Consider the following 24,936-nt stretch of genomic DNA (forward strand, 5'->3'; position numbering starts at 1 on the left):
GCAAAAATTTTGGTTCACCACCCTCACAAAATGAAAATGTAGTTGAATAAAAATAATATGATGAAATTATGTAATATTTGAGGGGAGGGGGAGGGTAAATAATAAATAAAATAGTATTTGAGTGGTGTAACGCGGGTGAGGAGGGAGGCGAAGGGTAGGGTAAGGGAGAGAAAGGGCAGGGGCGCTCATAACAAAGCGGAAGGGTAAGGGAGGGAGGCAGATGGGTTGGTCATTGGATAGTCAAAAGAGCCCACGTGACTAGCGGGAACAGTCTTCCATGGATCTGCCTTCTCCGATCACGAGGACCCCCCACACACAGTCACACTGCTACTGCTCATTATCTAAATATATTAATTTGTGTTGTATCGTATGTTGGTAAATATATATATATAATAATAATTATTATTATTATTAATTGTAATATTTATAATATAATGATATAGTATTAAGCACAATACATCAAAACCTCTGTCCGCATCCTCTCTGCCTCTTGTCACTGCCAGCCTCCCAAGGAAAATGGAATAGTCCTCTCCCCTCACTCCCCCACGCGCCCTAACTTCACACGCTCCGCTTCTATTTAATTGTGCCCACATTCTCTGCCAAATTAAAACCGCTATATTTATAACAATTCAAAATTAAATAATTCGTTCACCCATGGGCCAGCTGTTTGATTTAATTTGGCTTTTGATCAATTTTTATATGGTTTTTCCGTTTTCTAATTAAATTAATGATAACTCAATATTATATGTTCTTTCAATTGAGAATCATTTAATATATAGTTGTCGATTAATGCGAGTCGTGCGATCATTCTCCATCTCCAGCGACATATAAAACTGTGTTTAATTTTCACACTCTTTGCAGCGCTTGGTTTGGTTTCATTCATATATTTATCATAAACGTTGCATTACTTTCAACAGCGGAACAGTGCCACTGACCACTACTCGATCCAGAAAAAGGCATGTCTACCCGCTCCTTGGATCGTTAATGCCTGCCGGCAGTCCAATTCTTCAATATATTCATTTTTAGAAATATTTGAGGCAATAAAAAAGAAACAAAAAATGCTTGAAGCTTATTGCAGCAAGAAACAGTAGTATTACTGTATGATGAATCAGTAAATATTAACACAGGAGCCGTACCCTGAAATCACGTGAACCAAACGAAGACCATTTAGTCATGATAATCACCTCAAGTTCCGAATCAAAAATTCCCCACAGCCCGAAAAAGCTTCTTGTGATGTGTAGTAGTTGTAGTAGTAATAGTAACAGTAAACGAGTAGAGAAGATGCGTAGATTTTGATCAGAGAGTCCAAAAAGAAAGCTAAAGAGAGATAATAAAAAGTATCCCCAAAACGAGATACTCTGCAATCATCAAAGCAACATCTGTTCCTTGCTTGGCCTGATGTGTGAGTGAGATAGAAGAGATCTTGATTGAGTCAAAGATGGAAACTCAATAAAGAAAAAGTCAAAGAGAGAAAAAAAAAAAAAAACGTTACGAGTAGTGTACTGCTAATCTAAAAACAAAATAAATAAAAACAAAAGTCCTTAAAGGTTAAAAAAAAAAAACCCCACATTCATGATATTGATTAGCCGAACCCGAACAAGCTGCTCTGGAATATCGGTCCCATTTGATCAAAAGATTCAAAAAAACACGAAGAGAGAGAGAGAGCGAGAGCGAGAGAATCAGATCGTCTAGAGATTGGTGCGTTTTCATAGTTCGACAAACGGGACGACCACCGCTTTCCAAAAGATGCTCTCTCTATTTATTCACTTTGTGTAATACCACCAACAAAAAACTACGATCAGCCCAAGACACTATGCGTTGCATTCGCGATTACACATGCACTGTTTATGCCCTCACGCGATCTCATCTTCCGTGGCTTTTACTTGTTAACTAACGTGTGTTGATGTGATTCACACGCTCCGCTGGCGAGACTGTGGGAGATTACGGTTGTACTCTGTTTAATGGAACGGGTCATTAAGGAGGATCTGTTTGTACTCTTTTTAATGGAACTCTGGGATTTGCTTAATCATCATGAAAAATAATAATAATAAATTAATTAATTAATTAAAGCCTTCACCGCCTCTCGGTCTCACACACATTGGGTTACAAACATGCTCATTAATCATGATGTTACGTGGCTCGTTGGATTTCGTGGGACCCACTAAATTGGGTCTCGTATTTCCACTTTTCCAAGATAAAGGAGTAGCCGAAGGACCGTATCTGATTTTGCCTTGTAAAATAAATCACACTCGCCTTTATTTACAATCAAGATTATTTTTATTTATATTTATGCATGCCACTGGGCGTCGTGGACAAATCTTCGCCCTTGCATGCATGCATGCAATAGCAAAATGTTATCACTAATAAAAAAAAATTTAATAAACAAACCCTAGAGACGTGTAAATTAATTATGATGAGCTTTGAAAACTGTAGTGTTAATTGAGTTCATCAAAATTACATTCCTCAAAAGCAACAAGATACAACTGGAATGTCTGTCTGTCTCTCTCTCTCTCTCTCTCTCTATCTTTTTTCTTTTTTTCTTTTTTTTTTTTGTGAGCAATCTCTAATCTCTAACTTTATGAAGAGTTTTGTTTTGAAATTTTTGTGGTATGATTTTTTTTTCTTAACTGTTGTATAATATGCATGCATATATATATATATAAGAAAAAAGCTATACATATTTTACATTTTGTACAAATAGGACAGAGTATCCATAGAGGTTCAAACTAGCCGGTTTGAAAGGTTTAGTGTGATTGTTCTCGGTCACACACACTGTCTGTTGTTGACAGGAATTTTGAGATCTTCTTTGCCATGGAAGGCTAAAGTAATAATACTTAAATGAGTTGTGAAAAGAAAAAGGGGTCGATGGAGAGAAGACCCAATGGACCAGCATTCATAAAGGAGAGCTTCTAGGAGAAAGAAACCCTATAATAAGCCGTCCTAAAAAAGATAACTTGCTGTCAGCATCGTGATATCTAAGGCTCAACTGTAACCTCTAATTGTCTCCTCTAAGGTAGTCTAAAGCCTACAGCCTCACAGCCTCAGGATTTATCCACTTTATGTCTTTCCAAGTCTTCTAAATATTTTCTTTATCCAATCTGTGGGTTTTGCTGCTGCTCGGGTAAAGTAAGGTTTATTACTTGTAACAAAAATTTATTACTTCGCGGCCATACCTATCAAAGGAATTAGCATTAAGTGTATTAAATTAAATTAATTAGTTTGGCACAAGATTAGTGCTAGTACTGTGCTGCGCAAGATGTAAACCACAATAAAGCGTTTTGGGTACGATGATGAATAAACATATCAACTCGCACTTGGAGTTTACTAATTTAGACATCATTACTTTATCAAAACGTACGGTAAGGAGTACTGCCATGCCGGAGTTCCGTGAGACATTTTCTTTGCTGCAAGAATAATGGCCGTGGGATATAATGGTAATTGCACAATGCTACCACTTATCATCAGAAAAAAAGGACGAAAATATGCGTTCATGCTAATGTAGACATTATTTGGACTGTTTTTTCCTACCCAATATAGATAGCATTATTGTATTACTTAATAATTAAAATGAGAATGTGTTACTAGATTCTTGCAGTAGTTAGCTGTTGGTAAGTTCCTATTTTATCTGATTTGATTGGTGCATAATTTATAGAATATGTTTTACACATGTCGTATGTAGGAAATTAATACAAGGAAAATAGTAGGTAAGGCTCAAACTCACTGTTTCTCTTTTATCGAATTAATTAAGATGTCAAAGGTAGAATATTGCCCTGATCTTGGGAGAGGTATCATTCACGCTTGGATCTGGTCTTATAACATCAGTACATGTTCTTTACATGACGGTTGATTTTGTCCCTTTCATAATAATAATAAGTTCTTTTTCTTTAACGCTTTGAATCTGTCCGAACCTTTTGCAGATGAAGGCAAAGAACGTAAATAAACCATATTTCATTAGCGGCAACGTTCAAAATCCATGGCACTCTCTCTTTTTTTTTTTCTTTTTTTTTTTAATTACAATAATCTTTGAACCGGTCAAGACCATTAGTCTCTTCGAATCGGGAGAAGAATCAAGAGTTACGAGCAAAAGCATTTAGAAATATAAAACGTCTTTTCCTTGTGATTGCTTCGCGTAACCCCTATCAACAAAGATATTGAGTCACTCCCCACTCGTTCCTATTATATTTCCTTGTTTCCTCGGTGCATCTTCACTCTTCTAACAAAAACCCAAAGTACTGTGATTTGGGTTTTCAGCCAATGACATGTCCCATCTGGGCTTGTTCCGGAAATCATGCGTCTGCATGAATCGTTGAGACACGCAATGGTCAAAGGCAAATGCTAAGGCTTGCTATGCGGTTCAAGATGATTTTTGGCCGTCAAAATTGAACAATAAAACAGCTAATTCACCTATTAATTATTTGTTGGATATTCTTGATTATCATTGCATGCTACGTACCCACAAGCTAGTGCAAGTGATACAAATTCAAGATTGAATTAGAAGGTGAAAATGCTCTGTAAAATACAAAAAGATTTGGAGCCAGTGGCGTAATGATTTACTTTTCTATTTCATTTCTTGCTGTCTTGCACTCTCTTGAGCAAATCTTAAGTGAAAAAATCTAGATGAAAAGAAAAGATAACACTGTCTTGATCAATAGTGTCAATCAATTGCCAAATCTTAACTACTCCCAAGTAAGGTAAACATAAGATTGTTGCCCCTTCCTCACCTTATCCCCCTATTCTACAGTCCAAATGCCTACTTAATATAAGAGATATCACTACACTCGCAACTAGCACCTAGAAATTCCTGTGCTCAGAATATTAGGTAAGTAGATCAAGTAATATATGTTATAAGAAGTGAATTTGGAAAATATATTATTATTTTGAATTGACGGGCACAAAGGGTAAACTCTAGGTTCCTCCATAACAAGTTTTATTTGTTATTTGATATTGATTGGAACAAATTATAATATTTAAAGTTTCTCATAGTTGGTTTTATGTTTGTTCTAAATGCGTTTTGCAGGACTCTGACTATTTATATTTATTGTTGTTGAAGATTTTTTTATTTTTATTTTTATGAAGATATGTTATTTAGAATAGATTATATTAGTAATGGTTATTGATTTATGTTGTAAACGAGCTACAAATTAGCTAGAGTTCTTATTTTGGTGATTTTATCTCTTTAAATTGGTAGATTTGATAATTTAATATAGCTAATTTTGTAGTTGTTATTAATCCCAACAACCACAAAATGATTTTTTTTTTGTCATTTAAACAAAGACTAAACAATCTTTTTCATGTTCAACGATAAAATAATTATTTTGCTAATATTCTGGTAAATCTTCTAACAATATTAATGAAAAATTAAAAAGTGATATATTTTGTAAATTTATGTAAATAATTACAAAAAAAAAGGTTTTAGTGTATTTTTTTATAAAAAGTAAAACGTCATCTGATCGGTCTTTTGTATTTACCATTTTAGTGATAGTTGAGAGTATATTAATGGACAACAACCATCTCTTTATTCTATTGACTATATGTTGTACAAGAGCCAAGAAATAAAAGCAAAAACTTCACTTATTGCAATACTCAATTGCTAATCGCTAAAAAGTCTTATGAACTTTTGAGCACAAGATGGATTTGACAGTCTTATGATTTCATAAAATTATAAAGAAACTGATCATGTGGGTTTGAGACTTTGAGTCAAGAATAGTAGGTAAAAAAATAATAATAATTAAATGTGCGTTTTGTTTTCAAATGTTATTGAGTTTTTATGGTAAATAAAATTCATAAAGTTAAAAAAAAAAAAAAGCCATTCTTGCCTTCTTGGTACTAAGTATTGGTGCAGGAAAATGAGGGATTTTATTAAGGAAGATGGAAGAAGATGGCGTCAAGGTATTAAAGGAATAAAAATAGGTGTTAATAAAAAGGATGGGATTATTTGAATCCATTAAATTTTTCTATATGTACGTCTAAAAAAAATAATTATTAAAATTAAAAATCCTAAAATTATCATTCAGTCATTTTCTCTTTATTTTACAATTTTGTGTTTTCTCTTTCCATTATCACACTATGCATCTTAAAATATCAGTTTCATTCATTTTGCCCTTAATTCTTTTCTTTTCTTTCCTTAATAAATCAAACTCTAGTTTTTTCTTCCTATTACCATTCTTTTTCTGTTGTTCATCTTAGATTTGTTGTTTTAAGGTATGAAACCCAAATTAAGAAACTTTTATGGTTTTCAACCATCACTAAATTGGTAAAAACAAAAGACCGATTGGATGGTATTTCATTTTTTATTAAAAATACAATTTTTTTTTTTTTTTTTTTTTTGCAGCAATCTACCTGAAATTTACAAAGTATATTACTTTTTTACAAATGAAACCACCAAAAAATCATTTTTGTAGTACACCAAGAGGCGCAAGCATTGGCAACAATCAAAGTCCAATTTTGTAGCGCGCCAAGAGGCGCAAGCGAGCCACTAGTTTAAGTTGTTAGCAGACACAGTATCGGAGATTGGCAGTGGTAAAATCATGGTCCTAATATTTTTGGGCTTGCATATTACTATTTGCTGTGTTTTTAGGTTTGAATGATTTATTTGAAATAATTTTTTTTTTTTTGTGCAGTAAAATTGAATCACCTGTTGTTGTTGTTGTTACTGTTGTTATTGTTGTGCTTTCAGATTAATTTTTTGGTTCTGTTGCTACGGTGCATACTAGGAAATGAGAGAAATGGGATTTGATGCTTCGATGTTTTTTTTTTTTATTTTTTTTTATTTTTTTAAAGAAGAAGATAAAGTTGTGGATTTAGTTTTAGAGTTTGATTTTTTTTTGTTATTGTACTTATACATACTTATATATTTTATTATATTAATAAATTTATTAATACATACTTATATATTATAATAAATCCTATTTATTATAATGACATGTTTAATTTATTATAATAAACTTTCATTTTTAAATTCTTTTGAGTTATGCTAGCTAATTTAGTACTTATAGCTAGTTTAATTCAAAGAATAACCCAACAGTAATTTTAATGGACTGGGTGCACGGTGATAGTTGTTGAAAAAAGTGAGTATGCGGTAAAATTTGTTGATTCTTATTGGGGCGGCAAAAAATAACCCATTTCCTTATAAAATTACCTAAATAACCAAACATAAGTTAATTTGTTTTTTATTTTGAATGAAAATTTAATTAAGCATTTAAATAAATTATTCTTTTTACAATTTTTTTACACCCATCCCATTTTCATAATTTATATTAATATTTTAAATTTTAGTTGAAAAATTTTAAAGAGATTTTTAAAAATTTAGAATTATAGAGATAAAAATTATATGACAAGAAGAAAATAACTTAAGATTTTAGGATTAGTATACATTTTATAAATATAAATTTAAAAGAAATACTTAGTCGTTTGTGGGTTAGTATTTTATAAATTAAGCTGGGGAACTTTAAAAAATATAATTTAAAAGGAGTGTTACAAGGATTTTGGAGGGGTGTCAAAAGCTCCACTGATGTATTAGATGTTCATAGTCCGGCCCAAAAATAACGCAATTCTAAATTCTCAGCCGTTTCGTTTTCTCGCTCCTGTTTTTCTCCCGCCAGCCACCTCTGTTCTGCTAAACCCCTACTAAACCCTAATTTGTAATAACCGGTTGCCGATAAACCAACAGTCAGCTCCTTTTAAAGCCGTTTACCCAACGGAACGATACACCGGCGAACAACAATGGATGCTGATACCACTGTCACGTTAACGGATCCAATGGACTACAAAGTAGAAGAGCTTTTGAAAGAAGTCCACTTCGCCCGAGCACCTGCTATTACCAAGCTCGTCGACGACACCGTGTCGGCCGTAAGAAAATCAATCAGTAAAATCCCCGATGCCTTTCCGGTAATGTTAAAACCTCATGAAGTTCAATTGAATATAGTCGTTTATTTTAATTGAGAATTTTTGTTGCGTCAACAATATGTGCAGGTTACGGCGGATTTAGCTCCTGGTTTTGTGAGAGACATTGGTGCAGACAAAGTAGAGTTCAAGTTTAACAAGCCCAAAACTTTTAAAATTGGCGGTAGTTATTCAATAAATTGTGTAGTCAAGCCTGCTGTGAATGTGGATCTTTTTGTTGGGCTGCCAAAGGTAATTTATCAAATCAAACTGATAAGTATAGATGGGATTATAAATTTCCATTTAACTGTGATAAAATTAGGAAGAAGTATGGATGGATTGTGTGATTTTCAATTAGGTTAGCTAATGCATTATTCAAAACAACAAGCTTTGTGTTGTTTCACGGTGAATACCATCAAACATAATGCTACATATGTGGAATATTATTTTAAATTGATGATATATCAGTCTATGAGTGATAAAATATGTGTGTGAATATACCATCCAAAAGTTGGGTAGCAACAGCTAGATTTGAGAATTGAGATGAATTACTTTATTTGAAAACCTGAAGATATAAGCATTTGTGAAGTTGCCATACTATTTTGCCTGCTTCAGTACTTTGGATATATACATCCCTTTTAGGTCTTTTTATTAGTTTATTTTCTGAGAGCTTTTTGGCCAACAGGAGTGTTTCCATGAGAAAGATTATCTTAATCACCGGTATCATGCCAAAAGGTGCCTTTACCTATGTGTAATAAAAAAACATTTGAAATCCTCCCCATCATTTGATAAGGTGGAATGGTCTGCCATGCAGAATGAGGCCCGAAAACCTGTATTAGTTGTCTACCCAGGTTTGTTTCTCCTTGCATGTTTTTGAAAAAATGGTTGACCACATTGCATTAATTTGAGTTACGAGATTCTTGTTTCTATAACTTTTGGTAACCCTTATCACACTGTTGGAAATGGGGAAAATAATAATGTAGCCGTGAAGTCTGTTGAGGCTCCTGGATTTTTTGTAAGGATAATTCCTACGGCAGCATCCCTGTTCAACATTGCAAAGTTGAACTTGAAGCGGAACAATGTTCGTGCCTTTAATCAAGGTAGTGTGTTGGCTTTGGTTTGAGTGTGGTGTTTGTTTTGAGCTATGTGGTTATGTTAATCATATGTTAGTTACTTGTGTTTTGAATTATCCTGAAGATGGTATTCCTCGGGCTACACCTAAGTACAATAGTAGTATTCTGGAAGACATGTTTCTGGAGGATAATGCAGAATATGTTGAGAAAACTATTAGCAGATGGAAGGAACTGGGAGAGGCTTTAATCTTGCTGAAGGTATAATACTAGATATCTCAATCATTTTGATTATTTGCTGCAATTTCTTTGTACATGAACCTTCGTTAATGGTGTTGTAGGTTTGGGCTCGGCAGAGAAGTTCGATATATGTTCACGATTGCTTAAATGGATATCTAATTTCTATCTTGTTGTCATACCTTGTGAGTCTGGATAAAATTAACAATTCTATGAAAGCGCTGCAGATACTTCGTGTTGTTCTAGACTTCATTGGTATGTTAAGGTCTTTTTCTGAAGTCCTAATACTCTTTCCTTACAATTGAGTTTAGTAGAAAGTTCTGGGTAATGTTACTGTAATTGTTAGAGGAGTATTATCTTATAACCAGGATTACCAACTGTTATTTTTGTATGCAGCCACTTCAAAATTGTGGAACCGTGGGCTTTACTTTCCACCAAAAGGCCAGATAGGTGTTTCAAAGGAGGTCTGTTACTTCATAGCTCCTTACTAGATGGATGTGTGGTTTCTTCTGGCTGCTCAATATGAATCTCTTGCGTGTTCTATCTTTTTTCTCTTTTTTAAATTTAGTTTTTTGTGAATACTCCATTATACGCCGCCAAGACTCACCATACACGGTAATAAAAGATGAAGTAGTGGAGATGTTCTTAGTGTGAGCATCCTCTAGGTTGCTCTCCTCCATAAGATCCACGATGGCTGTGCAATTCTTAATCACTTAACCATTGCTAAAGTTTGTTATGGCTCTGATCAGATTTAGGAGCTAATTGGAGGATGCAAAAGGGGTTTGTCTATATCTTATTGATTGAGATAATCCCAAATTTCACTGAAGTCTGCTAATTATTTTTATGAGTTTCCACTTCAGGATGTTCTATCATTGTTACCTGACTTTAAATATGCAATGTTGATCATCTTTATGCTTCTTATTTATCATACTTGAGTTATTATTACTATGGGCTTGCAGGAAAAATTGCAATATAAGGAAGCATTTCCTGTTGTTATATGTGACCCATCCGCTCAAGTAAATCTGGCTTTTCGGATGACAAGTGTTGGATTCTGTGAGGTACTCTTAAACCAGCATATTGATGAATTGATTAGTTACAGTTCAGAAGGGGGGATCTATGGAAGTGGATCTCTTTTGGGATTTCTAATATTTTTAGACCATATTGCAAGTGCCTGAAGATCTTTTTTTTCTTTTAATTTTGGTTCACATTCAGCTCCAAGATGAGGCTGCTTCAACACTTCAGTGCATGGATAAATGCGGAGATGGTGGATTTGAGGAGACATTTTTTACCAAGATTGACTTTCCTGCTAAATATGACTACTGTGTTAGGTATTTTGGTTTAATTTGCTACGTTTTGTGGGGAGGTTGGATCAAACAATTGCAAGTCCACAACATTCGATCGGATTTTGTTACAATACAGTTATTTTATTTTAAAAATGATTTTTGTACACTATATAAGGATGACACTTCAATTGTCGTTTTGATGACTGCTTTTGGTCCTGGCCTAGTTGACTGTTAAACATATAGTCAATAAAATTGCCAGAGCGAAGGTCAGACAAGTTTTTCTGAATTAGCTTAAAGTTGCATATTGCCAGTCAAATAGCTTTGCATGAAAATGATGACAAGTGCCTTGCCCATGCATAACTGGTTACGAAAGAAGACAACTTGAGGTTCATTGGTGTGAGATCTAGGTTTTAGAATAATGCATTACCGTTGCTTGTAGTTGCATTATGATTTTAATTTCTTGATCAGCTGCAATTTTATGCCCATAATAACTTCTTTGCATTTATTTTATGAAATTTTCCCTTTTAGATTAAATCTGAGGGGACATACTGAGGTTCATGCATTGGGATTTTGTTTGGATGATGAATGTTGGAGATTGTATGAGCAGAAGGTGCATAGTTTGCTGAATCAAGGATTGGTTGACAGAGCAAAGTCCATTCGTGTTACTTGGAGAAACTCTCCCTCGGAATGGAATATAGAAAATGTATGGAATCAAGTATAAACTTCAAAACATCTTATATTGTTGATACACTGTCTTCTATCAACTCCTTTCTTTCTTTCTGATTCCAGGGCTTAGCAGTACTTGATAGGGAGCCATTACTTGTTGGTATTTCAGTGAGCTCTCTTGAGAAACTTTTTAGGATAGTTGATATTGGTCCAAATGCCGAAAATAAAGAAGAGGTATTTGAAGAGTCATATATGTTCATTTTTTTATTATTTTATTTTTTCTTGGATTCAAGTATTTATCGTACTTAACCTTTGCACCAGGCTCTCAGGTTCCGAAAGTTTTGGGGGGAGAAGGCAGAGCTTCGCAGATTTAAAGATGGTACAATTGCGGAAAGCACAGGTTGGGCATTAATATTTTTGTGTTCGTTGCTGTTGGTTGACAGTAAATGGACAACAATGATTAAAATAACAATTTTGTTTCTCAACTTGACAGTTTGGGAAAGTGAGCAGTGGACGAGACACCTCATTTTAAAAGGAATTATCGAGTATGTGCTTCTGCGTCATCTTTCTCTATCGAAAGAAAACGTAGTGCAAATAGTTGATCAACTTGACTTCTCTCTGCTTCATGGAGCTAAAGGTAATACTATTCACTGCTATAATATTTGTGATTTTTGGTTGGTTGTTTGTTTGTTTTATTTCCCTGTACTTTGGAATCATATAGTTCTACAAAAGCAATGTTTTTATTTTTTCAGATCTTGTATCGTTTTCTGCAAGTTTGCTTGAAGCATTTGAAGTTTTATCAAAGCGCTTGCATCTTATTGAAGATATCCCTTTGAAGATATCTAGTGTGCAGCCTTTGGACTCGGGTATTACCTCTTAGCATTAAAGAATTTTTTGTTTAATGCTATTTTTTGTTGCTTTCCATGTTAGACTTTCCTTCATTTTGCTGTGCCATCATTGTATCTGTATAATTATTGTGAAGTAAATTTACTGTCCTCTATGAAATTCTTGCTAATTAATATGAAGGCAATAACATGTTCTTGAAATTATAGGATAGAGAAAAGTTTGATTTAATTCCTAGTTGATTTCATTTGTTTCTGTGGTTTTGTTCCTTATGAATATAATGATTCTTAGCCTCTCCACATCTTCATCTTCTTTAGCCAAAAAATATTGGTGTATGCTTATCATTATTCATTAACTGAGTGGCTTAAATTTTGCGCTATTGGAAAAATGAAAAATGATTGGTCGGCATATTATGTATAACTATAGCCGAAGTTTTAGTTGTCTGTATCTTTCTTAGCCTTCTCTCCCTTGTTGACCAATAAAATTCATGTATGCTTATCATAATTGACAGCTTTCAGGTTCACATCTGTCTTCCCTCCTGAACCTCACCCGCTGGCCAATGAAAGACATACTGTTTCAAGACTACATAAGCTCACCCCATCATGCATTCAGCCACTGGAAGTTATGATTCAGGCATGATCACTTTTTAATAGTATTTTTCTTCATACATTAAATATGTATGTTCAGATTATTTCTGAAATTTTCATTGTTCTTATCTAGTTAGAAGGCTCTGGGAATTGGCCAATGGACCATGTAGCAATAGAGAAAACTAAATCTGCTTTCCTTATTAAAATTGGAGAGAGGTAGATCAGACTAACCTTTTTAACTTTCTATGTTCATTTGCTACACCCACCTGTATATATGTTGAAAGTCCTAACTGATGATGGTATTATTTCAGTCTCCAGAATAGATGGGGGATGACATGTAGTGCTACCGAGGATGATGCTGATATTTTCATGTCTGGATATGCGTTTCGTCTTAAGATTTTGCATGAGAGAGGGTTGAGTTTAGTGAAAAGTGAAAGTAAGAACGGTTTTATATATGATTTTTAGTTCACATACTTGCAATTCAGGTTCTTTTGACGTTTGACATCCTGAAACCACTACATTTTGTAGATGGAAATAAAGCAAAGCGGGTTTATTCAACAGACAAGATACTTTTTATTCGTGGTCAGCATGCAAGCATGATTAATGGGTTACAGGGTCGTTACCCGGTATTTGGCCCAGTTGTTAGGTGAGATTTCTTGAACTACTAGTAAGCTAATGAATGTATCCAGTTTCTACTTTTGCTGCTTTTATGCTTTTCAGTTTTGGTGATGATTGAAATACTTCCTGTCTTCCCAAGAAAAAATCAATTCATATTAACTTCACTTTTGATATCCTTAAGGGTTGCAAAGAGGTGGGCTGCTTCACATTTGTTTTCAGCTTGCTTGGTAGAGGAGGCTGTTGAACTATTGGTTGCGTATCTGTTTTTGAAGCCTTTACCATTTAATGTTCCGTGCTCTCGGGTTACTGGATTCTTAAGGTTAAGTTCTGTTTTGCTGCTTAAAATTGTCTTTTGTTGAGAATACATTCAGTTTGGCCAGCAAGGGTTACTACAATGGTCAGCATGTTCTTTGTTTTTATTTTCAATATCCTGAAAGTCTATTACTGTACCTTAAGAACAGACAAAGCCTATGGACCTACAAACAAGCAGAAACTTGATTGTTTTATTCAACATATGTACATTTAGGCTCCTTTCGTTTAAAAGAAAAAAAGTTACATTTGAGCTGCAGGAGACTGTTTGCTGTGTTGATTTTACAATGGTCTGTAAATGCTTGGAAACCTCTTTCTTTCCTTTTCCTATTTTTTCCCCCTGGGGGAACTCTAACAATTCTTTTTTGTGCAAAACTTATCTTATTGTTAGGTTTCTGCGTCTTCTAGCTGAGTATGATTGGACCTTTTCTGCTTTGGTTGTTGACATAAATAATGACTTTGGCCCAGAGGACTTTAAAGTGATTAACGTAGGTTTTCCAATTGAGAATTAAACTGTATAATGTATACTGGACTACTGGTCTTTTGAAGCTTTAAAAACATTTTCTAATTACATCATGATTGTTCAGGATAACTTCATGTCAAGTAGAAAAGCATCTGAAGAAAATGTGCAAAATGTAAACCCAGCATTGTTTCTGGCAACTGCTTATGACAAGGCATCTGAAGCTTGGACCACATGCTCGCCAAACTTTACGGTTTGTCGGTCCTTCCAAATTTGTTTGATGCTGATATCTTTAATGCTTGCTAAATAATTTTTTTTTTCCCTCACATTTGTCTCTCCCTCCTTACATTTTATTGGATGCTGCTGTTTCCAAAAACTTGTTTCTATATCATCTATGTCTTTATTTGTTATTCTCCATACAATCCCCCTCCCAGAAAAGGGAGAATATAACACACACACAAACCTGTTCTCTGTAAACTTACTGTTTAAAGTTTAAATTCATGGAAGCCGATTTTTTATCCAGCTTTTAGGTTTGTAATTTGAGACAAACTGATGAATATGCAGAGTTCTTAATTAAATTATCCACTAAGAGTGGTCACCTTGGTGAAACTTCTTCAATTGTAAGAATTCATGTTGGCAGTTCCTTGACCCTATGCTTACATGCTGTTCAATACTTATAAATTTATGTGGCATACATGTGGACTTATTACTTGTGGTGCTCCTGGCCTACCTCATTGGCATGTGGCTATCTCGATGTAACAGGAGCTAAAGAGGCTAGTAGCTTATGCTCGAAGCAGTGCAAACTTATTGACTAAACTCATACTGGAGGATCAGACTGATTCTTGCAGATGGGAGGTGTGTGAGTAACTTTTGTCAGATGTTATTGCACTCATTGTTTTTTGATTATATGCATTACAGCAGTGCTATTTTCCACTTGCAGTGCCTTTTCCGGACACCGTTGAACAATTATGATGCAGTGGTTCTTCTCCACAGGGACAGGTTACCTTACCCACGTCGCCTTCTTTTCCCGTCCGAAGTAAACAGAGGTATATCCTAGACTCCTAGTGAGGGCTTTTTGACACCTTTTAACTTTTGCATCTTTCCTAAATGGACTGCTTTATTAGCGTTACATCGGATTATGTTTTGCCTATTTAATAATATAGAAAAAATTGAAAAAAAAAATGACCTCCAATGGCTATTTCTTAGATATTACCCCTTCCCAATCCCAATGTCCAGTTTGTTCAAATATTCTTATTTTGATTAATGCAAGTCTTAATTTGCATATTTTGGGCAGGGAGGCATGTGGCTCGTGTAAATGCTAGCAAGGCTTTTGGCCCATTCTTGGTGCCTGAGGAAATGAAGGGAAGCTCAGAGGAAGTTAAAAATAAGATGATGGTAGACTTTGATCCTTTAAGATGCTTTGTTGGGGACGTAGAGGCAAGTGTTCTATAATGTTTTATTTTTCCTTAATATTGATTTGGATTCTTTACTAACATGCTGTTATTATACGTACAGAAAGAGTACTCAAAAAAATTGAAGTTGTGGTATGATTCTTTGGGAGGTGACGCCATCGGACTAACATGGGAGAGGGTTGGGTCAAAGGTATATTAAAATTGAACATATAACCAAAATGTCCTGTGAGAATATTGTCTGATATCTTTATAAAGTTACAACTGTAGCTAATTACGTGTTCTGAACCCTCGAATATTACTAGAAACGCGAACGAGAGGAAGCACCTGAAGAAGAAACAGATTCAATTGGTGTGCTAAAAGCTGTGGGCGAACTGGGGAAAGGGTTCGTGAGGGATATTTATTTTCTCAAGGCCCCAAGGCTGATGAGTTAAAGGTGTCTGTTTTCTTGAGGCGCAAGGGTAACCAATCATTTTGTACCATTGTATGTAATCTTTATGATTCATTGGCTTATCAAAATATATTTATGAATATAATAGACGACCCTCAAGGCTGAAGCTCCCAATTGAATTGAATTATACACGGTGACTTTACTATAGTTTTGAATGGGCACAACTATCTCTGCCTTTTAGCCATGCCTTTTATGGAAACCTGTTCATAACAAGCAAGGATTTGATAAAATGCGACACACATAAGTGACATAACGTACAAATATTATAAAAATTAAAATGCCTTGTATGAAGAAAAAGTTTTTATAACAGAGCAAAGCCTTGGAAAAGGATCATAATTAAAGCAAAAATGGGTGGAGGTAGAGCATCAATCATTTGATTATTTTATGGGTATTGGGCCAAGATTGGTGTTGAAAGCTTCGTCAGCGTGCAAAATGCCCTTGTTGGTGTAAGAATTAGGAAGCTTGCAACTGCGAATGGAGGCAGCAAACTGGTGGGGCATTTGTTTGTGAATACCACAGCAGCAGGACAAGGTGCTTTCGTCCTCGCTTTCCACCCAATTCCTACAATCTTCAAAAACCGAAAATATTTGGCTTCCGTCACCAATCTACCTTCCCTTTACCCAATTTATAGTTATTTTATTTCCTGAGACCACAACAGGCATAATAAGCCATTAAGCATGAAGTTTCATTTATTAATCAAGTAATTTCTGGACTTTTCTTGCTTAGTGTCGCATTTGATGATCAGCATTCTAAAGCGTTTCATATTTACAATTGTAGTTTTAGAAAATTACTGAAAACTATAAACAAGTCTGACATAAAAATGCAAGCCTAAAGTATTATAACTTATCCTAACAATGAACTAAAAGCAATTAAAAATTTACATAGCATTCCTATAATACTACTATAATCATACAACTTAATTAATAATAATATTGTATATAGAAATTAAGCAAAAGGCCAGGTTTTAAGATCGATAAACCTCAACTGCCGTTACACGGTTAAAGCGAGTGATGCTCAGATAATAATAATAAAATTCTAGTCTCTTTTATTAAGAACTAGGTTTTGGTTGAGATTAGGATTCGACTTGAAGGTTTCTAATTAATGTGGGATCCTAATAATGATAGACTTTATATATATAGACATTTTTCATTTAGCATCTACTAAATCCTTATTGGTTTGCTTACCTCTATTTGGAAGGTACTACAAATCGTTATTTATTGGTACATATTTTTTTTTTTCAAATTGGAAATAATTATAAACACTCCAGTGGTCCCAGGAATCAACTTCAGTGATAAGCTTCTAATTCAATGGCTACAGATCACCAATCCATCATCTTGGATTTTATCAGGAAACAAACCGGGCCCTTTGGGTATAAAGAACTAAACATGCATTACATGCAGTTTATGGTTCAATTGTTAAATATTGTAACACATCTAAGATACATTACTTGCAAGAATCATTGTTTATTAGTTCAATTGTGCTGAGAATATCAAATAAAATGCCTTCTCAACGGGAAAAATAAATCAATCTGCAGATATGAGTATAATGGGTTCAATCCCACAACTCAGAGGTACTTGAATTTTGACGGATTAATTCATTGCTGTTGAGCTTCCCATATGAGTTTTTCAGTGAGAGCTTTAGAAAGTCCCATCACGGTATCGGTTGCCCCCACCTACAAAATACCGATTGATGCATATAACAGAAGAATTGGAGGTAATTGCCAAATTCTCATGACCATTGTATGCACAGAGAGAGAGAGAGAGAGAGAGAGAGAGAGAGAGAGAGGGAGGGAAGCAAACCACAGCTTCAACAAAGGGCAAAGTCAGCGGATGTTCCAACATCAAACCCCCGGCAACATTGAATGTAATTCCCTCTTCAATCTGAGTGCAACACACCACCAACAGAGGGACTATTACCTTTAGCAAAAAGAAAAGCTCTTGAAAAAGTACTAAAAAGGCTTGTGTGTAAAAACAATTTTACCAGGTTATCAATGACTTCATCAGGAATGTCATGGAAATACACCTGTATAACGTAAACAAGACAATAGATATCTTAGAACACTAACCATTAGCTGAAAGGCAACCTCAGTATCTAGACTCTCAAAGAAATAATAACTTGACAGAATTAACTTCCAAGAAAATTATCAACATCTTAGGCACTATAAACTTTACAAAAACTAGGAGATGATTTATTTCTAAAGTCCAAATAATCCGACGAAATCCCATGGCTCCAACCATATAAGGCAAAATAATGCAAAATCAAACTTTGAATTAACTATGTAGTATTAAAAATTTTATTTTCAGTAATGAGAAAAAAGCACAAATTAAATAGGTTGCATGTGCAGGTAACTTGTACCTCTGCTCTATCCCATCCCCCTTTTCTTATTCCTGTTTTAAGATTGCTTATAAGCACCGATCCAACAACTTCTGCATGACTGCCTGAATAACCTGCAACAAGCCAACAAATAGGCAGCATATGATTAAATTCCTCATGAGGGAAAGATGTGAACGTGAAGCCGATTATGCAAACCTTTGATAAACTCTCGTGCTTCTTCCTTGCTAGACGGTTTTTCTCTAATTGAACCTTTATACACCACCACCTCAAAATCCATCGGATTTAGCAGTAAGAAATAACCTCAAATAAGCCCTATTTCCCAACAAGCAGAAAATCACCAGATTGAAATGTTGTTTCCTAATGTTTAGTGATAACATCTTCTATTAATAGTATGCACATATAAATTCTGTAAAGTAGATCTACATGGCATGCAACCAACATGGCAATGGCAGCAGCCGGAACCAGATATGAGAAATGCAGATTTTCAAGTAAAACAGTGATGCAAGATATAGGTCTGCTTGGCCACCAGGAAAATGGAGAATGATGTATGAGTATGTGTAATTCATTAAAAAATTCAAAGCAATACGTGCATTATCATTCTAGAGAAGTAACTGGTAAAGTGACTTAGGTGAAGGTGCATCGGTGCTATAGTGACTACCCAAGAGGATTAAGGAACTTGACATTAACAAGCTACCTGACAGATCCCTTGAGAATAAGGCACCAGTTACTCTTGCCAATTTCAGTTAAGTAAATTATAATGTGAAAATAAAGGGGAGGAATTAAAACATACTGTGTCGGCAGTAATTAACAGAGTTGTGGGATTTAGTTGACCTGCACTTTGGAGTCTTGACCTGATGGCTTCTGCCTAAGGATAAAAATAATCATGTTAAGACACTAGAGTCGCTAACTAATAACTATCAAGCTGTAAAGTAGAAGGGAATGTTGTTCTGTTGTTCTTTCAAAAGACACGACAGTAACAAAAATTAAGATTGATACAGTAAATACAAAAGTCATGTATACCTTAGCCTCAGCAAGAGCCATTACCAAATCTTCTGGCTTATCCTTCCTAATGCTTTTCTCATCTATTTCTGCAGTCTAAAATCATAAACGGATATGAAACTGGACTGGACGAGCTCTTGTGTGTGTGTGTGTATAAAATGAATGCTCACTGGAACGCTTACTACGACAGTAAATTCATATCCCATTTCTGCTAGGATTTCTTTCCGTGCCATTGATGATGAACCAAGAATTATCTGTCATGAAGTCTAACCTTTAACAATTAGGAAACCATATGGAAATGCTTCCTTCCATATTACACACACACACATATACATATATGTGCGTGTGTGTGAATGCAGCTAATTAAATAGGAAAAGGAATAATTCGAACCTTAATCGGCGACGATTCGCTTCTAGCCATCCCTCTCTTTCTCTCAAACTCGGTTCCAGACTCCAGAGTAGTCTGTAGATGAGCTGTGCGAAACGTGGCTGCGTAGGCGGTATTCATTCTCTCATATCATCTACTCCTTACACGGGAGTTCTTGTTCCATTGTTCCTCCACTTTCAAATATAATAAATACCAGTTGAAATTACAAAATACTCCCACTAAAGCTACTCAAATTACCAACTTTAAGCCGATTAAGAGAGAAGAAGAAGAGAGAGAAAGGGGGGGAGGGTGTTCAAAGAAACCAGCGGGTGATCAAATCTAATACTGTACTTGACAGTTCGGATTAATGAATTAATCTAACTTTTGGTCCATATATTTTGGGGCTTCTAGTCCAAATTCTTTTATGGGTTTAGGGAAAATTAATTCTCAGGTCTTATTTTAAGCCAAATTAATAAAATTTTATTCGATAATTTATTTTTCACTTGTATTTAATTTTAAGATTAAATTTCAAAAAAATTTACGTCAATAATTTATATAAAAAATTAAATAATATTAAACAAAAAACTATTCTCTTATTAATTTTATAATAACATTGTATATTAAAAATCGACAATTATTATTATAATTTTAAAGTAATTGAACTATTGAAATAGTTATTATTTTATTAAATTGAATTTAACATAATGCTATTCGACATTATACCAAATAAAAAATAATACTTTATATAATATAATATAATCCAATCTAATCTCATAAATTAATTTAGTCTAATCATATGTGCCAAACATAGCCTTAGACAATTATCCCTGTTAGGAAATTGCACCAGCCATGTGACGGGGTGCCTTTCATAACAACATCGCTTCCAATCCGTCTAGCAGGCCTATGTGTAATTATATGCTTTAAGCTTCAATTTCTTTCCAATATTTTTCCCCACCCTCTTCCCAAATAAAGCCATTAATTTTTTTTTATTTAAAAATTTCAGTCATTAAAAAAAAAAAAGTTTTATTTCTACATATTTTAGTTGGTTTAATATTAATGAGGGAGCTCATTTGACAAATCACAAATATGAGTTCTTCTACTCTTCAATTTACAATTTCAGTTTTATTATTGTTCCAAATCACTTGAGAAAGTCCAAACTGTAATATAAGTGAGTGAGTGAGTGATAATTAACAAGTACTGGATTAAGGATGTTAATAAGTTAAATTTGTTGTTTGTTAAAATCTCTTGTGTTGAAAATAATAAGTTTAAGGTTTGAATCAAACTCATACAGGTAGCAAAGAAATTGAGTTACTGTTATACTCAGAAATGATAAAACAAGAAGTGCTGAAATGAAAATTCCATTGTTCTGCTTCCCTTCATGATTTGTATACATAACAAAGAGTTGAGCAAACTATATATATTCAAAAAACAAAATGAAGGAAAAGAAAGTAATGTGCATATATAAGTCTAGGTCAAGAACAAAATTTGTTACATTTTTTTTGTTTTTTGAAGTTAAATTTGTTACATTTAAGTTATCATAGACAGGAAAATACAAAGACAAATTAAATTAAACGACTAGTGATTACTCCTCCAAAATTCTCTTTCTCTAATTCATGCTTAGCAGTCGCCATTGATCAGCTTTATGCTTCAGCCCTGCGGATTAGAAAAATAAAAGCCAGGCAGCAAAAAGTGCTCTGCTGACACAAATTAACTAGCTTTTTTAACATGTGATGCTTGCTGCAATGATAATGAATTTTAAAATAGATACCTGCGCTTTTCATTGCTGGTGTCGTTTTGTGCATAATCAGGAAGAGGCACTCTGTCTGACTCAATGCTCTTGATGTCATCAACGAGCATCTCATACCGCCTTTTCACTTCCTCATCGCTTGTTCCCCCAACAATCTTGGCTATGATTTGCCATCGATCAGGGGTATCCTTATCGTATATTGCCAGAGCATTTTCAAACAACTTGTTTTTCTTGGCTGTCCAACTCGACCCCGAAATAGTAGAAGTACGCTGACCGGAATATTCCATATATATAGGTAAACAATGGAAGCAAGTTGTACTCAAAGGGAAACGAAGGCGAATTTTCAAGAAGACCAGAGGTGCTTAAGCAGAATGTATAGAGAGAGAAGAGAAGCTCATGAACAGTGAAATGTGAACTATCCTGGCAAATTAAATGGAGAAATGAAATGTGAGTGCAAGACTCTAGTCAAGATAGAAAGGGAAGCGAAGTTGCTATGCAGGCGGCGACCAAACCAGAAACGAATGGAGTGTACAGTGAGGTGCAAGTTGGCTAAAACTAAGTTTGTATATCGCATATATATTATATTATATTAGCCATAAAACACGAAGCAAAAGGATATCAATATTTTCGTTGCTTTTTTTAAGTGTTAGTCAGCCCACAGCAGCTTGCTTTTTCCTTTTGTCTTTTCTTTTGGTTAATTAATTACTTCTTTTCCAAGTCTTCAAAATTTTTCCTACATATTTTATTAACTGGGAGTACGACGTTCTTATATAGTTTATGAGCATGTGGGCTTTTTATTATTCAAAAAATTATTTAAGGTTCTTGAAAGAAACGAACCCACTTGCATAACCCAGAATATTATAGCTGTCTCAACACGTAGATCAAGAATGTGACCAAAAGTCTAAAAGCCAGATCCTGTGCTCCTAATCTTGTCTGTATGAACGATTAAAGGTTGAAAAACATTTTTGAATACTCCTGTTCATTTGAGTTGGAGAGATAGAATACAACTTTCTTTTTTTTCTTTTTAAAAATTTTTTAGAATACAACTTAAAGTGGCAACGAAACACTAGTTATTATCTATTGCAAGGCATTTGTAAATTATAACTTCAAACCTGAGGAGTATTTGAAAGTGTTTTTCGTAATAAACATGTCTGATCCTTCGCAAAATTCATTTGTGATATCATCAGCTTTTATTCCATATTTTCTGCTAATGCTCTTCTGGCAAGTATATTGCAAGTAGGCGAATCGATGCAGATGAGGATGCCAATTGAACATTGATATTCCAGTCTATGATGGATACAAGAGTAGCGACCCTTTTTTTTTTATATCTGAGTTGTTAAGAAGGTACTGCCCATTGATAGTAACTTAAGGAAAGCAGCTGAGGCCGAGAGCTAAGAGATTAATAAAAAAAAAAGAAAGCCGAGAGGCCGGAGCTGCTAACCAACTGGCAACTTGTCATTAATCAAGAATTAGTTCCAGGATGGCAAACATCGTTATTGCTAATTTTGGTTAATATTCGAGTGCTCTAGGATAAGAATCAAGTGTGGAAGCTGAGCTCTATAGGCCTGAATTACGGGATCAGAGAGATTTAATTTACAAAGTTGGCATCATTTAATTATTCAGATAAGGTTAAGATGTAGAGATTTCCCTGTCACAAGAAGCACAAGAAATCTTTCAGGCACGTGATGCGACTTTCATGCCTAATAAACGTGGTTGTTCACTAGCGTCGAGGACTTTCAAGTTCTTTGAGAAAGCAAAGGCCGCTTAACGGGCTAAATAATCAGATTCTATCTTAAAAAGGTTCTTTTAAAACCCAACGGGTGAGAAAAGCCCTAATTTATTTTTCAAGCACCTTACTTATCTTGGAGATTTGTATTCGGATGATCAATAAAATAAAATTACTTGAAATTCAGTCAACCATGCTCTTAGAAGTAAATAAAAACTTAGTTGTTAACGTAAAGGATTTTTAAATTGACTTGTTAATCACTCCAAATATGCAGTAAGGTCAAAATTTGCTAATTTCTCTGTTCCTACAATTAATTTAATATTCAATTTTATGCGAGAAAAAATCAAGTGTGGAAGCTGTTAACGTAATGTGCAAGTTACCTCCATCTGTTGCACTTGGTTCGACCTCATGCGAGAAAAAATCTAATGTCAACATTAAATAATATTCATCTCTTCCCCACTTAATGAGAATCCCCAAAAGCCCTATCTCCTTTGAGATTTTTGCCTTCCATAAGCAATGCCTATCTATTGTAAGATTCCTAATTATTAAAATGGTATAAAACTGACGTGTACCCTTGTGCCGTGGATTGGTTTTTATTGCAAACAAGGCCTCTTAACTTATTCCTTCTTAACCACTTGGGCTAAGCCCAAGTGGCTAGAGCCCCTCCCTCACATTTATGAGGGAAGGGGTTCGAGCCTCCGCAGTCGCATTGTAGGGGTTTAATTTAAATATTCTTCCTTGGAGCCCTTGAGCTCGAGTGAAGACAGTCTTTCTCCCAGGATGGGAGTTTGACATCCCTCGAATATTTGAGAGGGTTAAAAATCTGAGCTGTGTCATATCAACATTCATATCAATAGGACTCAGTACAAATATATGATTGTACATATCAATTATACTCTCATGTAATATGAGTTGTAATTTGAACTGTAATTTGAGCAATAGTCTCATGTAATCAAAAAAAAAAAAAAACTTATTCCTTCTTAACTGATTTATTATGGCTAAGCCCAACATTTAATATTCAATTTTATTCGGGAAATGGACATGAATTAGATGAAAATCCTATCCCCTCTCTATTGTGCCCATTTTTAGCTTTTATTTTTTTTAATAATTCCTAGTAAATATATTTTAATATAAAACCCTAATATATATATAGAATAATATCAATGAGAGATAATGTAAAGAATTGAATAAAATTTGTCAATGCCTCAATTATATAGACAATAACACCTCTATTTTGTGGATGAGTCACATATGGATTATGTTGTAATATTGATAATATTAATTCTGTTTGATGGAAATATTTTTCGACCTAGTTTATTTTGATATTTTTGTTTTGGTATAATGATTTATACTATTATTATAATATAATTTTATCAAGTTTATAAAATAAAATTATTAGTTATTTAAAAATTAAATTTTTTTAGAATCTGTTTTTATTAATTTGGGATTCTCCTTTCCTTCCCTCAAATAATTATAACGAGGATTTAAGCAGTACTTTGGGGATGGGGACGGTCAATCCCTTCCCCTCTTTATTGCCACTCCTAAGTAAATTAATAGGTAAAAATCATCACATGTAAAAATCATATCAATTGCGTCGCATTCATGTGTTAGCCAGCTTAGAAAACTCATCTTGTTAATTAGCCTGATTGTAAAACTAGAAGGGAAAATGAAAAAGGTCCCACCGAGATTTGAACTCGGGTTACTGGATTCAGAGTCCAATGTCCTAACCACTAGACCATGAGACCAACGGTGAACAGAACGTCGTTGTCAACAGAGAAGTAAAGTCAGGAGCACACTACTAAATCCCACAATGCTAAAGTTTAGTTTTTGATTAATTTCCTATGTTTAGATAGCCATATTTTTTAAAATTTCAATTTATGCCATTTTTTTTAAGAAGAGAAAAAGGTATTCATCAATCCACCTTATTTTTACCTTACCTTTTGTAGGGGT

The 24,936-nt window shown here is 34.4% G+C and overlaps 3 protein-coding genes and 1 non-coding gene across 7 annotated transcripts; 1 reads left to right on the forward strand and 3 right to left on the reverse strand.

The window, feature by feature from the left end:
* The first annotated feature begins 7,541 nt into the window (after positions 1–7,541).
* Positions 7,542–15,961, forward strand: LOC102628475 (uncharacterized). 3 transcript variants are annotated; one of them, XM_052444767.1, is made up of 26 exons: positions 7,546–7,887; positions 7,972–8,133; positions 8,567–8,732; positions 8,865–8,981; positions 9,079–9,212; positions 9,293–9,443; positions 9,585–9,652; positions 10,148–10,246; positions 10,401–10,516; positions 11,000–11,174; positions 11,261–11,371; positions 11,459–11,537; positions 11,631–11,774; positions 11,890–12,003; positions 12,492–12,613; positions 12,701–12,783; positions 12,879–13,003; positions 13,096–13,213; positions 13,367–13,504; positions 13,886–13,982; positions 14,082–14,207; positions 14,717–14,809; positions 14,895–15,000; positions 15,249–15,395; positions 15,474–15,556; positions 15,669–15,961. In XM_052444767.1, exons 1-26 carry the CDS (start codon positions 7,723–7,725, stop codon positions 15,795–15,797), a joined length of 3,168 nt encoding a protein of 1,055 aa, XP_052300727.1. In that variant the 5' UTR covers positions 7,546–7,722; the 3' UTR covers positions 15,798–15,961. The 3 variants fall into 3 exon arrangements, with proteins under 3 accessions (XP_015381525.1, XP_052300727.1, XP_052300728.1); XM_052444768.1 differs by having other exon boundaries at positions 7,718–7,864; XM_015526039.3 differs by lacking the exons at positions 14,717–14,809; positions 14,895–15,000; positions 15,249–15,395; positions 15,474–15,556; positions 15,669–15,961 and adding an exon at positions 14,519–14,710 and having other exon boundaries at positions 7,542–7,887.
* Positions 15,962–17,184: 1,223 nt separating this feature from the next.
* Positions 17,185–19,775, reverse strand: LOC102627985 (uncharacterized). Of its 2 annotated transcripts, none has more exons than XM_006466734.4 (9): positions 19,538–19,775; positions 19,330–19,401; positions 19,169–19,243; positions 18,939–19,013; positions 18,344–18,413; positions 18,170–18,261; positions 17,795–17,836; positions 17,614–17,694; positions 17,185–17,486 (listed from the first exon to the last, which is right to left on the reverse strand). In XM_006466734.4, exons 1-9 carry the CDS (start codon positions 19,652–19,654, stop codon positions 17,409–17,411), a joined length of 702 nt encoding a protein of 233 aa, XP_006466797.1. In that variant the 5' UTR covers positions 19,655–19,775; the 3' UTR covers positions 17,185–17,408. The 2 variants fall into 2 exon arrangements, with proteins under 2 accessions (XP_006466797.1, XP_006466798.1); XM_006466735.4 differs by having other exon boundaries at positions 19,330–19,413; positions 19,538–19,678.
* Positions 19,776–20,952: 1,177 nt separating this feature from the next.
* Positions 20,953–21,799, reverse strand: LOC102623591 (protein RADIALIS-like 4). Its single transcript, XM_006467084.4, has 2 exons — positions 21,282–21,799; positions 20,953–21,166 (listed from the first exon to the last, which is right to left on the reverse strand). Exons 1-2 carry the CDS (start codon positions 21,545–21,547, stop codon positions 21,154–21,156), a joined length of 279 nt encoding a protein of 92 aa, XP_006467147.1. The 5' UTR covers positions 21,548–21,799; the 3' UTR covers positions 20,953–21,153.
* A 2,860-nt stretch (positions 21,800–24,659) lies between these two features.
* On the reverse strand, positions 24,660–24,731 carry TRNAQ-CUG (transfer RNA glutamine (anticodon CUG)). The gene has a single exon. It is a non-coding gene; the product is annotated as a tRNA-Gln (tRNA).
* Positions 24,732–24,936: the final 205 nt, after the last annotated feature.

The sequence above is a fragment of the Citrus sinensis genome, chromosome 7 (assembly GCF_022201045.2).
Source record: "Citrus sinensis cultivar Valencia sweet orange chromosome 7, DVS_A1.0, whole genome shotgun sequence".
NCBI classification, from domain to species: domain Eukaryota; kingdom Viridiplantae; phylum Streptophyta; class Magnoliopsida; order Sapindales; family Rutaceae; genus Citrus; species Citrus sinensis.